This window comes from Choloepus didactylus, assembly GCF_015220235.1.
Source record: "Choloepus didactylus isolate mChoDid1 chromosome 25 unlocalized genomic scaffold, mChoDid1.pri SUPER_25_unloc1, whole genome shotgun sequence".
Taxonomy (NCBI): Eukaryota; Metazoa; Chordata; class Mammalia; order Pilosa; family Megalonychidae; genus Choloepus; species Choloepus didactylus.
In genome coordinates this window covers 4,855,147-4,871,221 of record NW_023637606.1, presented here as the reverse complement: position 1 = coordinate 4,871,221, position 16,075 = coordinate 4,855,147, and the positions used below count along the sequence as shown (strand labels likewise).

General features: G+C 54.8%; 1 protein-coding gene across 4 annotated transcripts in view; it reads left to right on the top strand.

Moving 5' to 3' along the window:
* The window catches only part of RFX2 (regulatory factor X2), a 97,165-nt gene that overhangs the window by 77,120 nt on the left and 3,970 nt on the right, over positions 1-16,075 (top strand). For all 4 annotated transcript variants that reach the window (XM_037824021.1, XM_037824019.1, XM_037824018.1 and 1 more), the window contains 9 exons: positions 1,480-1,661; positions 3,052-3,171; positions 4,569-4,684; positions 5,700-5,818; positions 6,208-6,320; positions 6,934-7,088; positions 9,617-9,714; positions 10,624-10,773; positions 12,023-12,231. In XM_037824021.1, coding sequence (XP_037679949.1) covers positions 1,480-1,661; positions 3,052-3,171; positions 4,569-4,684; positions 5,700-5,818; positions 6,208-6,320; positions 6,934-7,088; positions 9,617-9,714; positions 10,624-10,773; positions 12,023-12,231 — 1,262 coding nt within the window. The remainder of the gene's footprint in view (positions 1-1,479; positions 1,662-3,051; positions 3,172-4,568; positions 4,685-5,699; positions 5,819-6,207; positions 6,321-6,933; positions 7,089-9,616; positions 9,715-10,623; positions 10,774-12,022; positions 12,232-16,075) is intronic.

The following is a 16,075-nucleotide window of genomic DNA, read 5'->3' as shown; positions in this document are numbered from 1 at the left end:
CCAGTTCCCCTGAGCAGCTGCATGTCTGGAGCCCGGGGGCCCTTTTTCATCTCCCTGGCCGTGCCATCCCTGCTCTGACTGTTCCCTTGCCCCCCACCCACCCCCATCTTCCCCCTCAGGCCTCCCACCCGGCAAATCCTCCCGACACCCCTCCATGCGTCCCCCTGAACACATCTGGGCGCCACCCCACACCCCTGAACTCCAGCCTCGAGCTTCACCTCCTTTCTGGCTCAGAACCCATCACCCCAGCTCTCTCCTTGGGGGTCTGTGTTTCTGTTAAGGGATCCTCGAGTCTGTGGGTCCCCCATGATAAAGCTGGTCAGACCCAGGGACAAAATGAAGGAGCCCTGGCAGGAGTGGGGTTAGCCAGAAAAATCTGGCCGTGAGCGGGTGACTGTTGAATCTGAGTGATGGGTACTCACGGATTCACCAGACCAGTCCCCTACCTCCCTGTCCATCAGGACCTTCCTATACTAAGCTGTTTTGAAAAGGAGGGAGAAGACAGCCACTTCGCAGCCCGCAGTGCTCAGCCTGGCTGGGACAGACGTACGTGGGAAGACGAGTATAACGTGTTGAGTGCAGTGTGGTCACCGGAGGGGGGCGGTTCCCAGAGGAGACGCCCACTCTGGCTGTCAGAGGAAGTGGGGTGCAGGGTGGGGGTGGGGGGCATGGGGAGAAGGCCCTCCCAGGCCAAGGGGAAAGGCAGGACCCAGCACGTCCAGCTTGGGCAAGGGGCCGGGCCAGGTTCCAAAGCCCGGCTGCCTGGAGCCTGAATTCCAGGCGGGCAGCACCTGCCTCTCTCCAAACCCGTCCATCCTTCCATCTGTGCAGGCAATTGTAAAACTCACACCTCCGTCCTCTCCTGAGGAGGGGCATGTTGGGGAGCGGGGAACCCCGGCATCCCTTCTGCAGGGTGGGCACTTTCCTTTCTAGATGGCCCTTTCTTATCCTTCTAACTTGACGCTAGCCTCTTGAGGAGACCTCAGTTTCGGGCTTCCTGTAGCCTGTCTCCTGCGCACACGAGCGCTCATTAAGTTTTGTATTAAATTTCCATCTGGACGTCTCCTGGTAAGGGATTGCGGTTGATGCTAGTTCTTGCTCTTAATTATAAGCTGCCCCACGGGGCCCTGCTGAGTTCGCTTTTGTCCCCCACTTTCTGTTGGCATCCAAACCGATTGCCATTCCTGCAACTTTAGGGGCTATTTGGGGATCTAGCAGGCCTATAAAGTGTGCAGCGTGTGTGTGTGTGTGGGCATTTGTGGGCGTTTAAATGATTTTGAAGACAGAATCTGAAAAAAAAAAAAAAAAACAACGAAGGCACAAATCGCTGAGCGAAGATCAGTGATGATAGAGATGAATTTCCCACTCCTGTTGATTCGCGAAGGGAACGCACACGCAGCGCTCTTCGTGCGTCCACGGTACCCATTGGGGCATCTTTCAGGATTCTGACAAACGCAAACCTGTCCTCTCTTCCCCCAGCTCCAGTGGCTGTTAGACAATTATGAAACCGCCGAAGGCGTGAGTCTCCCCAGAAGTTCTCTGTACAACCATTATCTTCGGCACTGCCAGGAGCACAAGCTCGACCCCGTGAACGCTGCCTCCTTCGGGAAGCTGATCCGCTCGGTGTTCATGGGCCTGAGAACGCGGCGGCTGGGGACAAGGTAGGTGGCCTTCCCGCTTCCCTCCAACAGAACCTGAGATCTGGGGGGAATGGGGGGCTTCTGCCTCCGCAGGGTGGCCTGGCATGTACCACCTGGGGGTGAACTTGGAGACACTCCCTATCCATGGCCACGCGTGCCTGGCCGGGGCCTTCGTAAGTCTCTGCCATGGTGACGGGACCTGGGCTCAAGCCAGTTTCTCTCTTCGTTTGAGGTTTCCCACTCCCATGATCACAAGGGTGGGGTTTTATGTGTGTGTGTTTGTTTTTAAAGAAGGCAGCTTCTTGATGACCTCATAGAGATGAATTTCCTATTTCTTGATGCTTTTTGGCAGGTCCTGGACCAATCCACCAGTGCCTCTCCTTGGCCTATGGCAGCCATGGAAGATTCTGGGCTATAACGTCATCCCAAGCAATAATCCTAACACTCTCCTTACTAGACAAAAAGTCCCCGCACCCTCAGATGGGTAGCTGGTGGCCTGGAGTTCCTTGCGGAGCCTGGGATCGTGTGGCAGGCCAGGCCTGGCGTCCTCACTCACCGTGAGAGCAAATAAAAGTGGACACTGGCATTTGTTCACACACTCTCGGCTCAGCATCTTGGCTCTGAGCAACATGGCAGTGGGTCCAAGAGAAAACTTGCTCTCCAGACCCACTTGTTGTTTCTCGTTCTCTGTCACCTTTGGGTCCCCTACGAGAACATTCTCACGGAACATGCACAGAGAGGGGAAGGGAGGAGGCAGGGAGAAAGGAGGTGGAGCCCAAGTCTCGGGGGGACGTGGCCCCTCTGCCACCTCACAGCTCCCGGGCCTTCTTCGGGGGTCTTCCCCGATTAGAGTTTATTTCCACCAGGTTTTCCTTTCTCCCAACACCTGGTTAAGCACAGATCAGTCTCCTCCCGCTCGTTCTGGCTGCCGGCCTGGGAGAGATGGCATCGTGCGAGCCAGGATGCCCAGACAGTGGGGGTCTGTCTTTCAGTGCTTCTCTCCCGCAGAGTCGCTCCCGATCTGTTTTTATAACTGAGACATTTCAAGCCCTTTGAGCCTCACTGCTCCCATAATCAACTAAGCTAGTGTTTCCCAACCGCTGCCTTTTTCAAAATAATGTTCTTAGGTGATTATTAGAAGTAATAATATTTAGAAGGCAGCACTCGGTTAAACAAAGGTGAACTGATTTTCTCACTGCGGGACTTCTCAGAGCCTTTGTCGTGCTCACATGCAACCGCGGAACCTCCAACAGGGGACTGTTGTGTGCAGAAGCTCCTAAACCGGGTCGGCCATGGGAGGGCCCATTACCGTCTCACACAGAACCCTTGGGTGCCAGGAGCGGGTGCCCATCCCACTGTGAAGGACACCTCTGGGGCTGAGAGCGCTGACCCTGGGGTGTTTGGATTCTAGGGGCAATTCAAAGTATCACTACTATGGGATCCGCCTGAAGCCCGACTCACCCCTGAACCGGCTGCAGGAGGACGCCCAGTACATGGCCATGAGGCAGCAGCCCGTGCACCAGAAGCCCAGGTGGGTGCTCCCCAACCCCCGTCGCGGAAGGGGTGCTTCCCAAACGCTAGCTACATACGCGCAGGGGACTGCGCGTCCGATGGGAGGGCAAATTCATAGGAACCAACCCCAGCCTCCAGTGGCATGAAGTGATGAGAGCAAGGGACACAGAGCCTCTTCCCGCTAACAGAGGTTACAGATCTTCAGCTTTTTAACTATAGGGGAAAAGGAGAGAGTGTGCATTGACAGTAACCCAAGAAGCCAGGACAAAGTGTCTGATATAGGTGAGCTTAAACAGTTAAGCCGCTGCCGCTGCCCGACATTTTGATCCAATGGCTAGAAAGTTCTGGCAGTTTTCCGGAATGTTCTCTCCTCCACCCACCATCAACTTACTCATCTTGTAAGACATATACTTTTTCTGTCAAGAGCCAGGTTGTGAGGTTTCTGTTGCAACTACCAGACACTGCCATTGTGGTGCAAAAGCAGCTGGAGACGGCATGTGGAATGAGTGGATGTGGCTGTGTGCCAATAAAACTTTATTTACAAAAACAAGCCGAGGGCCAGGTTTGGCCTGTGGGCTGTAGTTTGCAGACCCCTGGTTCGAGGGCCCACTCAACCATCACCTCCCTCCCTGGAAGCCTTCCAGGGCACCCCCGCCCTTACCCAGCCCCCATGGGTCCAAGCTCCCCGTGTGGCCTGAACACCCATGTCAGCTGCTCACTAAACTATTTCAACGGCTCCTCTGTGTGGAGGTCACGGGAGAGTCTCCAGAATATTCCCAGGGAGCCAACAGATTAGGATGGAACCCAGAGTCCGTCTGACAGCTGGTTTTCCACAGGCACCGAAGATACGGCTTTTGTTGTGGTGTTTACACTTTGGCCCGGCAGACACCCGTGACTTAGAAGCGAGGCCTGGTGTCATTTTAGGAGCAGCGGCACAGGCTTAGAAAAGCCAGGGCCTGAAGCAGGCTTTGCACGAGTTAAGGAGCATCTGATCTGCCCCTTCTCCCACGTAGCCCTCATGTCACCCTGACCCAATTTTCCATGGCGGAAAGGAGCTCCCTGCTGGGGCTGGCTCCCACCCTGCTCTGGCCCCACCCCTTGGCTGCCATACTGGGCCACCCGGGCTCAGAGGAACAAACCGTCTGGGGAAGCACATCCTCTGTGATGGCTCCCTGATTCTCCACCTGGACAGGCTGCCCATTGCTTTCTGGTTCAGGGCAAAATGAGAAGCTTGCAACTTCCTTTGAGACCGCATGATAGTAAAATGTTTGTAATTCTACGTACAGAAGTTCACTTGTCTTCAAAGAGAAAAATGTTCTTTTTCTAAAAAAAAAATCCCAAACCGAATCTCACCCGATCCCCTGATCCTTGGGGCCTCCCTGAACCTCATGATGGCTTGTGTGTCCCCCTGTCCAGGTACCGGCCAGCCCAGAAGACAGACAGCCTGGGGGACAGCAGCTCCAACAGCAGTCTGCAGAGCACACCCGAGCAGGCCATGGCCGCCCAGAGCCAGCACCACCAGCAGTACATAGGTAAGACACAGGTGACAGCGCCAGGTGATAGTGCCAGGTGATAGTGCCAGGTGAGGCAGCAGGTGGCAGCGCCAGGTGACAGCATCAGTTGACAGCACTAGGTGACAGCTCCAGGTGAGGCAGCAGGTGACAGTGCCAGGTGAGGCACCAGGTGACAGCGCCAGGTGACAGCATCAGCTGACAGTGCCAGGTGATAGTGCCAGATGACAGCACCGGTGTAAGCCACATCCTAAGGGAAGCTGCTTGAACAGCTCTCCCACAGAACACCCTTTCAATGAGGAAGAACATTCTAGATAAACCTTCCCAATGTCCTTGCAATTCTAGAATAATCAGCATATGCCACAAAAATTAACGTATAAAACATCCATTGGGAAAAAAGTGAATAAGAGGAAATCACCATCAGAAAGAGTACTGGAAATGGGACATGTTATCTTGTAACAGTTACAGCAAGAAAAAAAAACTTTTTTTTTTTGAGAAAGATGCTAGATACTGTCTGTCAGCCAGCACCCAGGCAGCAGGAGAAATTGGATTTCTTCCTTGCTTACTGGGAGCATTTAAAGATGCTCAGGACTCCATGAAAACAAGTCTCTCTGTCCCAATTTCCCTGACACCAGGCAGCCTTGCCCTCTTCCTGGGAGCCACCCAGCCATGGGGTGGCAGTGGCACAGTCTCTACCACGGGGGGAGGTTGGGGAGAAGGTTTGAACTCAGAGAGAAGCCAGTGGTCTCACTACCCACAGTTATGCAGCTGACTGCTGAAAAACGTGGCCGCCTTCGTGGTTCTCCAGTGTCTTCCTCCGAGCCCACTCGGGTCTCCTGGAGTGACAGAGACGGAGATGGTGGCGGGCCTGTCTCTAAGGAGGTCGGGTGACTTGCGTGGGGCTGTCCCCTGGGTTGCCGGTGCCTGAAGCACTGGGTGCTACGTGCCAGCCTTCCAAGGCCGAGCCGCAGCCCCCTGCTCTGTAAACGCTCCCCTCCACCTGGCTCATTTCTGACTTTTCCTCCTTTCCCCGTAGACGTCTCCCATGTCTTCCCAGAGTTCCCGGCTCCCGACCTGGGCAGCGTCTTGCTGCAGGAGGGCATCACGCTGCATGACGTCAAGACCCTGCAGCTAGCCTACAGGCGGCACTGCGAGGTGACTGATCCCCCAGGGAAAGAGACCCCCCTAGAGCCTTGGCACCAGGCATGACTGGGTGAAAGGCCGAGCATCTCCCCCGTGGGGAGGCAGCGAGCCTTGCCACGGTCAGTGCTGGGATCGCCAGGCACAGAGTGTCACAGGTGTCCCCGGGCCGCCACATCTGCCCACCCGCCATCCTTCTTCCTATCCAGCAAAGGAAGAGAAAGAATCTCCTTTCCAAACGGTGACCCCTGCATTCCTTTCCACTTGCTTCTCTCGTCCGTAGCATCCTCTCTTTGGATTTCAAAACATCTCTGCATGCTCTGACGGGGGTGTGCAGCCTCCCACAGGGAACGTGCTTCTCAGCCCACACAGACGGGCATCTAACCGCCCCTTTCCCCCCCCAGGCCACGTTAGATGTCGTCATGAACCTGCAGTTCCACTACATTGAGAAGCTGTGGCTGTCCTTCTGGAGCTCGAAAGCCTCGGCCAACGACAGCCCCGGCTCTGTTCCTTCCAGGTAGCCTGCCGCCCCCTCGTCCCACCCACGGGGCCCGGCAGCCTCCGGGGGTCTCCCAGTGCCCCAGATTTCACCTGCAGATGCTCATCCCCCAACACCCACCCCATGACCCACAAACAAATGGGCCGACTTTCTAAGAGTTGTTGCTCGGATCCCCTTAAATGTATAGAAATAGGTTTTTATTCTCTTTCCAACGAATCTATAATTTACGTTGCCCACTCCAACCCCTTGCAAATCAGACTTTAACACCAATGACCTTAGTGAGGTCCAGGGTGCTGCCCCAAACAGAAGGCCCCCCAGTTGGCAGCTGCCACCTTGGCCACAGGCAGGGCGGGGGCTGGCGTGACCCGTGTGGGGGCGGCTCACCCCTAGACGCAACCTCCAGCCGCCTGGTTGGCAGAGGCCGGGCCAGGCTTGGGGACGGGGACGCGAAGCCCACCCTGTGGCCGTTCTCCCGTCCTCTCTGAGCCCGCAGAAGCCCCAGAGCTCCACTTTTTCCGGTCTATTCCCAAAGACTTACCGAATCGTCCCGCCACCGGCTCAGCAGGGGGAGGGCGGGCCTGGAGGAGGGGGCACCCCAGCTCCCCGCTGACATCTCGCCGGCTCCCAACAGCGAAGAAGAGCCAGAAGGTGCCGTGATCCCAAAGGACAAGCTCATCTCCCTGTGCAAGTGCGACCCCATCCTGAAGTGGATGCGGAGCTGCGACCACATCCTCTACCAGGCCCTGGTGGAGATTCTCATCCCCGACGTGCTGCGGCCGGTACCCAGTGAGCAACCCTGCTCAGGCGCCACGGGCCCTGCGGGCCCCTTGCCTCCACGCTCACTCTCGCTCTCACTCTCACGCTCGCTCTCTCTATTTTTTTTTTACTTATTATTTATTATTAATTTTTTTCTGGCCTTATCAGCATTTCTGCGGCTGCCTCGTACCTCTTTCCCAGAGTTGAGGCGTCAAGAATCCCATAGTGATAGCAGCACTTTTTTCCTTATTCCCAACCCACAAACCGAACAGGAGGAGGACAAGCGTTTGCCTCTGGTGTGTTCCACGCACCCGAGGTCACTGCCCAGGGCGGGCCAAGGCTCGGCTCGGTGCTTTCCGGAAGGTTTATTTGGCAGGTGTGCAGCCAGCCTCTGGAGTGGCCCAGTCACCCCCCGGAGCGGCCCCACAGGCTCATCTGGCTGGAAAAGGCCGCACAGGGCCGTCACCCCGTCACCCAGCCGGGGCCACCCTCCAGGCAGGCTGCTCCCCAAAGACGAGCCAGCAGCTGCCCTCCCTCCGCTCCTCTGCTGGCTGGTTTTTAGTATCGGGGTGACATTTACTGAGGGCACAGGGCTGGGTGACAGGATATAAGTGAAGAATAAGCCACGGCTGCCGCCTGGGGCTCCTGGGACCTGCGAGGGGAATGGGCCGACTTTTTGCCCCTGTCTCACCCACCCTGGGCTCGGGCCTCCAGGCCCTGCCACAAGCCGTCCCTGGCCAGATCCAAGGCTCCCCCAGCTCAGCTGCCCAGCACTGTAGGATTCCAGGGAGCAGTCACGTCTCCGAGTTTCGCCATCCCCTGTGATGTCCCGTAAGAGATTTGGGGGTGAGGTCAGGCTGGAGTTTGCCAGAAGCCAGAGAGTTGGTCTGGATCAGCCTCTTCCCCTGGGTTGATCCGAGGCTGAGCCCAGCTTTCTCCCAACCCTGCAACTCTTCAGCCTCAAAGAGTACATATGACCAACGTTTTGCCAAACTCCAACATCCTTGACTAAGGAAAGGAGAAAAACAAAAACGTGTGCCTTGGTGGCTAAACTGGGGGTGGGGCTGCCATGCACCCCAGGAGACCTGCCCTAGGCTCCGGAAGCATCCGCAGCCCCCGTAGTGATGCTCGCACCCACTTCCGGGGGGCGCTCGTGAAGCCGGGCCGGTGCCGAGCACCCCACTGACACCCTCTCCCCAGGGGCGCCCAGTGATCGTGGCACCGAGCAGTGTCCCAAATTAAAGACAAAAAAGCTCAGGCACCCTCACTAGTTTACCAAAGTACTAAATTACTGCACCAAGCCCGACCAACAAGGCCTGGCAGGTGATCTATAAATATCAGTGCTTTTTAATATTGGAAAAACCTCCGTCTTTCTTAATGAACTCAGTTGCCTCTTTCTGCCCGAAAATGAGAAATGATAAAAACATTGCACTTCTCCTTTGGCCTGGCCTGCCACAAAACAGTTCAATTTAAGGCTCAATTAAGAGTCTCCATATTAAGGGTTGAGTTTGGGATATATTTCCTTTCACATTGCATTTCTATGAGTCTACTTCCGGTCTGTGAAATGAAAATAAAAGACTGCTAACGTCTTTTATTTTTATTTCCTGTCTTTTATTTGTTGCTTATTAGAAGCCATCTCAAAAATAAAATTGGAAGTTGGTGGAAGGTATTTATATGCATATGTGTGCACGTGTGTTGGGGTTCCTCAGCCTCGGCACTGCTGACCTTTGGGGCCCCCTCATCTTAAAGGGGACGCCCCGTGCACTGTAGGGCATTGAACTGCATCCCCAGCCTCCCCCACTAGATATCAATGTCACTCCCCAGCGTGACAACCACAGTCTCTCCAGACACTGCCAAGTGTCCCCTGGGAGAAGACGGGGAGCCAAAGCGACCCTGGTTGAGAACCACAGGTGTAGACAGACAGATGGACAGACAGAGATCCAGGGCACTGAGCCGTCCCTAATTCTTGCCCAGCACTGGGTTTCCGAAGTTTCCTAAATTCTCTCGGTCACCCTGGCACCTGCTGCATTGTTGTTTGCCTCTGTGTTGCTTGTTCTCCATGGGTAGAAATTTCCATTCCATTTAAATCGGTTCCACTCCATCCTGATTTTGACGGGTGTCTCAGTTTGCCAGGGCTGCTGTGACAACTACCCCACAGCGGTGGGCTTCCACAACAGGAATTTATCGTCTCACGGTTTTGGAGGCTGAAAATCCGACATAAGGTGTTGGCAGGGCTGGGCTTTCCCCCCGGCATGCCTCTGTCACATGGCACGCTCTCTCTCTCTCTCTCTCGTCCTCTGACTTCTTACTCCTGGCTGCTGCTTCCGTGTCCAATTTCCTTTGCTTATAAGGACCCCAGGCCTATGGGATTAAGACCCACCCTCGTTCAGTTTGGACTCACCTCATGTCTCCAAAAGTCCAATTTACAATGGGTTCACTGCCACTGGGACGTGGATTAAGACTTGCACATGTATTGGGTGGGGGGACACGATTCACTCCCCAATCACGGGCAAGACCCTGCCTTTCTCTCTGCTGACACAGTGGTCCGTATCTTCCAGGTACATTGACACAGGCGATCCGCAATTTTGCAAAGAGCCTGGAAGGCTGGCTGACGAACGCCATGAGCGACTTCCCTCAGCAGGTCATACAAACCAAGGTAATGGGCTGCAGGGAGATGCGGGGGCATCAGGGCCATTTGCACAGGGACAGAAGAGCTACCAAGCAGGGATGCCGGGCCCCAGTGGGTCTTCGGGCTCTGCTGTGCTGCACCGGGGGGGGGGGGGGGGGGGGGGGGGGGGGCAGGATGTGTGGCATCACTGCACCCCAGCAAGGCTGGGCTCCTGTGCTGTGGGGATAAGGGCCCCTTCAGGAAGCTCGAGGACGCCGCTGACATAAAACCAACGCCAGCAGGGAGGGGACGACGGGAAGTGTCATCTCTGCAGTACATTTGGGTCCATTTGGCAAAGAATGAGTGTTCGTTTCTACACTCATCATTAAGGAGGGAAATTTAACCTCCTCGCTGTTACTTTGAGTACCAAAGTCTTGGTCACAAAACAGAATTAAAATGTGGGGACTTGGCCTCCATGCAAAGAAGCGAATCTGTCTTTCTCACAAGTGTTTCTCAAACGGACAGCAGAGGAGGGCCTAACTCATCTGTTAGGCCAGTGGTCCGCAAATCCAGTGGATTTCAGAATTGCCTAGGGAGTTAGTGTCCAAGAGTGCTGATTCCCAGGGCAGACCCCAGAGTCTCATCCAGCGAGTCTGGGGCGAGGCCCAGGAATCTGCGTTTTAAACAGGGCATGCCTGGGCTTTCTGATCGCCCCTCACCAACGCTGCGCTGGCTGTCACAGCTGCCGCCCGCCACACTGACAAGCCCGGAACCCCCACTACTTCTAGGCCTCGGGTCTGGAAGAATGTCAGAGGGGGCCCGCCCTTCCCCTTTCAATTGTGCTGCTCTCTCCTCCCCGCCATCTCCCTGAACCCCCACAACACCCCAAGGAGGAGAGCAGGCAGCTCCCACACCGGCCCGGGACCCGACTCACCCACAACCACGTCCTGATCCCAGGTTGGTGTCGTCAGTGCCTTCGCCCAGACCCTGCGGAGATACACGTCCCTCAACCACCTGGCACAGGCGGCACGTGCCGTGCTGCAGAACTCCTCCCAGATCAGTCAGATGCTCAGCGACCTCAACCGCGTGGACTTCGCCAACGTGCAGGTGACACTCGGACGCCGCTCCCCGCGAGTGGGTGTGTGTGCAAGAGGATGTGTGTGTGTGTGCACGGTGGGGGGAGTGTGCATGGGTGTGAATGTGTGCATGCATGCCCAGCCTGCACCCTGGGTCTGTGGCCAACCCCCCTCAGCCAGCCCAGCTTTGCACCCTCTAGAAAAACTAGGAAACCCACAAAATGTGGCCACAGTAAAACCTAGCCCAGGGCCTGGCCATGTTTTTGTTAAATGACTACATGTTCGTGGGCAAGGCCCCTGCCACCCAACCACTGCCCCCGCCACCCAACCACAGCCCTGCAGCCAAACCAGGGCCCTCATCACCCACCCACACTCCCACAGGCCAACCAGGGCCCCGATGGCCCAACCATAGTTGCCAAGGCTCAACCAGGGACCCTGCAGGCCAACCAGGGCCCCCATGGCCCAACCACAGCCCCCGCAGGCCACCCACTCAGGCCCGACCACAGCTCCCACCACCCAACCACGGCCCCCCAGCCCAACCATGGACCCCATGGCCCAACCAAGGCTCCCACAGGCCAACCATGGCCCTCATGACTCAACCAAGGCCCCCGCAGGCCAACCACAGCCCTGGACTGAGATCCCTCCATCCCATGGTCCTGCAGGGTCCTCAGGCTTCCAGGACCCCTTTGCTCATTTTCTTTTAAAAATGTCCCAGCTCCCTAGACCCGACAACACTTACCCCTCCCCCTGCCACTGCCATTTCCATGGCTCTGTCCCCAGGGATAGAAAAGTGCACGCAGAGAGCAGGCTGTCACAAGTGGGTCCTGAGTTAGGTTTCCACCGTATGTCAGCCTTGAGTTTATCCAATATTATAGGTATATGTGTATGTAGATATATTTATTTCTAAACATTAGAATATATTCCAAATAAATATATTCATTTTTAGAGTATATTTTAAACAAATAGATTTAAGATAAATATATTCAGGATGTATTCTAAATATACAAATAACAACGTGGCATATTCTGAGCTCTGGATCCAGAAAGGCCTGGTAGAAACCCCTAGAAGCCGGGCAGGTCTCCCCATGTCTCTCTGTGTCAGCCTCTTTGAGGCGGGCCATGCTGGGGCCCAGCCACCATTGTAAAGACCACATGCCAGGGCCACCCATGGCTCGGCTTGGGGCAAGGCTGTTCTGTGTGGGGATCCCTGTCTCCCGCCCACAGTGGTGGCACTGGCGGTGCTGTCACATCCTCTGTCCTCACGGGCCACCTATGCCACAGGAACAAGCCTCATGGGTGTGCCAGTGTGAGGAGAACATGGTGCAGCAGCTGGAGCAGGACTTCAAACTGACCCTGCAGCAGCAGAGCTCCCTGGACCAGTGGGCCAGCTGGCTGGACAATGTCGTCACCCAGGTCCTGAAGCAGCACGCAGGCAGCCCCAGCTTCCCCAAGGCCGCCCGGCAATTCCTGCTGAAATGGTCCTTTTACAGGTAAATCCCCACTCGAGCTCCAAGAGAAACTTCAGGAAGGGTGGCAGGGTGTGGGGGCTCCAGAGGTCATTCCACAGAGCTCAGCAGGGCTGGGACAGTGGCTAGTCCCCCGCAAAGGAAGGGCAGGCCCAGAGGGCCACCAGTGGCCTGAGACCAGGCTACCAGCTTCTAGCAGACAAAAATTGTTGTCTGGGACTTGGAGCTTGAGCATATGCATTTATTTCGTGCCCCAGCAAAACCCCACGAAAACAACACTACAGGAAGTTTCTAAAAGACATAAGTCCCCTTCAAGGACAAAGAGCAGGAGAGCAGGTGACTGCAGTTTGGAGCATTTGAAAATGGTGTCACATGATCACATGTCCAGATGGCCGGTTAGGACAAACGGGCCAAAGTGATAGTCAGTCGAGCCTGCATTCGCTTCCTCCAGGAGGGCGAGAAAGAGGCAGGGGCAGGCACCAGCTCCCAGCACCCCTTCTGCCCCACTCAGGGGCAAGAGCAGGTGAATCAGCACTGACGGGTCATCTCACTGCCAAGGGGGCCCGAAGAAAGGGCTCCTGCCATTTTATGGCTCTGTGGGCTGCAGGGAGGGCTGGGAGTGGAAGAGTGCTGAGTGCTGAGTCAGAGGGGACAAAGGGGTCTTCAAGGCCCCTAATAAGGAGGTCTCGGCAGAGGGGTCTGCACAGGTTCTCAACCAGGCACCCGGCCTACAAACACAGAGATGTCTGTGAACAAGGCCCGCCTGCAGCCCATGGCCTTTTCTGTAAACCCCCGAAGAGACCTCGGTGCACCAGCCATGCATCAAGTCTCGGGGAAGGATGTCCCCCATGAGGCCTGCCAGAGCCAGAGGTCAGGCGTGAGGGCACTGGCGACGCAGCCCACAAGTGGCCTTTCTTCTCCTTCAAGGAAACCCCAGTTTTGCTCCTAAGGTCTCTCAGGTGGTTGGATGAGGCCCACCCCCATCATCAAGAAGAATCTCCTTTACTTAAAGTCAACTGTTTTAGCTCGTTTGGTTGCTCAAGCAAATACCAGGCCACGGACTGGCTTAAACAATGGGAATTTGTTTTGAAGTTGGGAAAATGTCCAAATCAAGGGGTCATCGAGGTCCTGTTTTCTGCCTGAAGACTGTGGCATTCCGGAGCTGGCTGCTGGCGGTCCGTGGTCCTTAATTTGTCACCTGGCAAGGCATGAGGTGGCATCTTCTGGCTTCTCCCTTCCCTTCTGGGTTCCCTTGACGTTCAGCTCTGGCTGTTCCCTGTGGCTTTCTCTCTCTGTGTCTGAATTTCATTCCACTTATAAAGGACCCCAGTAATAGGGTGGAGCCCCGTCCTGGTTGAGCTGGGCCACACCTTAACTGAAGTCAGCTCATCAAAAGCTCCTACTTACAATGAGTTCACCCCCACACGAATGGATTAAATTTAAGAACACGTTTTTCTGGGGTACACCCACCACCACATCAACGCTTCATAGATGTTAGCTACATCAACAAAATCCCTTCACAGCAACTCCCAGATCAGTGTTTGATTAAATAACTAAATACTATAGCCAGGCCACATTGACTCCTAAGACCGACCATCACAGGAAGTATCTACAAGAGAGGAAAAAACATGGAGAAAGAAAGAAAAACATTGATAAAGAAGAATCATAAGAGAAATCACTAAAAAAAGGAAACATGAGAGAAAAGCAAATTAAAGGATCACTCTGGGAGGTTCAATATGCAGCTAACAAAAATTAAAGAGAAAAGGGAAAGAAGGAAAACGACAAAAACCTAGCAAGAAAATATCCAAGGACTGAAGGGAACAAATCTCCAAACTGAAAAAAGCTGCCAAGTTTCCAGTGCAATGAATAAGACCCTCTGCAAGGAACCTCAATGAGGAATTTCAGATCACCAAGGTTAAGAGAAGATCGTAGAAGCTTCCAGAGAAAAGAACAGCCACGTGCAAAGGGCCAGGCTTCAGAATTCTGAAGGGCAAGGCAGGAAATGAAAAGGCAGTAAAGTACTGCCATCAGAATGCTGACGGAAAATTATTTCCAACCCACAGTCTTACCCTGTGCAGACTGGAGCAGGATCCGAGGGCTTCGGGAGGGACGTTGCCTGGAAAACGTGAATTGTGCATGCCAAGGGGAGCCTGGCCATTGTGTGGGAAAGTTCTGGTCTCCATGATAAATACATAGAAGATTGAGCAATTTGTTTTTACAAGCAGGCAGTTACTAACTCCAGGAAACACAGTGAGCTTGCAGGCCCTGTGTGATCTAGTCCATCTACCGAGAAATGGACTGCAGCCAAATCAACTGCCACCTGATTGTGCAAATAAACCTTTATTGGAACACAGCCATGCCCAACCCTGCCCAGATCATCAGCAGAGCTAAGGAGTCGGAGCAGAAACCACCTGGCCCACAAAGCCTAAAATATTTACTACCTGGCTCTTTTCCAAAAAAAAAGAAAAAAGCCTGCCACCCCCTCATCCAGCCACCCAGTACCCCCTGCGGTCAACCCCCTCCTGGCCCTCCACCCTGGCCTTGCTGCCTCAGAGCCTTCGCACCTGCCCTTCCCCTGCCTGGAATGCCCGCCCCCCAGGTAGTCACGTGACTCGGTCATCACCCAGACGCCCTCCCAGACAGCTCACCGCTGCCTCCCAGCACCTAAATGTTGCTCAAGTCAATGAACAAAGGAAGGAAATGTGAGACTAGCACAGCGGCGGGCTTCTCATAATGGAAACCCTGAATTAGGGAAAAATTATGACAGAGCAACATTGGGGTGAAGCACGGGGAGCGGGGTGCGCCTCTGAGCATGGAAACAGCGTACAGGTGCTGGATCCCATCTCCGTGGGGGGAAACAGCAGAGAATGTCTTAGTGGAAAGAATCCAGAACAGCAGGACGAGCCCATGATTTAGAAACATGGGACTGCAAAGGAGAACAAACAGCCATGAGCTGAGGGGTGGCCTCTGGTGAGGGGGTGCACATCTCACCATAATGGAAACACCATCGCACTTCATTTTCCCGTAAGCGTGCATATTATTTTGATAAAAAATAAAAACGAGAACCAGCAACGCACCAGGAAACGGTTTGACTCTGTCCACTTACGCAGCCGTTGAGTTCGTACAGCAAAGTTACCTTCGCTTTCTGAAGTGCTAACTTGGACGTGGAGAGCCACCCCACAGATGGACCCCCAAGGGGCTCCCCTCTCTGTTTTCCTTTGTGGGGCAGTGGCCAGCCCAAGTCGGCTCCTTTTCCCCCCGCTGAACAGAAGTGCTCAGCTTTATGAGCGCCCACCCTGGCTGGCCCGGGGAAATCCGAGATCTCAATAAACCTGTCTGTTATCCGTGGTCCTCGCTGACCCTTCCCGCAAGCCCCACGGCTAAGACCTAAGTGTAAACAGTTCTGGCAGTTTTTAAATCGCACCCTCCCTGCTCCTCTGAATGCTACAGCCTGGGTTATACAGCACCCAGCCTATGCACGTTTTGAGATTAGGGCCTTGGGGTATTTGGAGCCACGTTGGCCCATGTGTAGGGGGGTCCCGAGGTTCTGATCAAGCGCCATGCTATACGCAATTCCTGCACATCGGGGCCCCTTTTTCTGTAAAGAAGCGGATGGTCAGTGCTCTCGCTCTGCAGGCCATGCGGGGTCCTACAGTTACTCACCTGGCAGTGGCAGCGGGTGACAGTTTGGAAATGAATGGGTGTGGCCACGTGCCGATAGAACTCCATGTGGCTCTCCTGTTTTTCACGTGTCTGGAATTAGTCTTCGTTCTATTATTTTTTTCAACCATTTGGAAATGCAAAAGCCATTCTTAGCTGGTGGGTGGTAGGAACCAGCCACCCCCTGCTTCGAGGGGAAGGCAGGCAA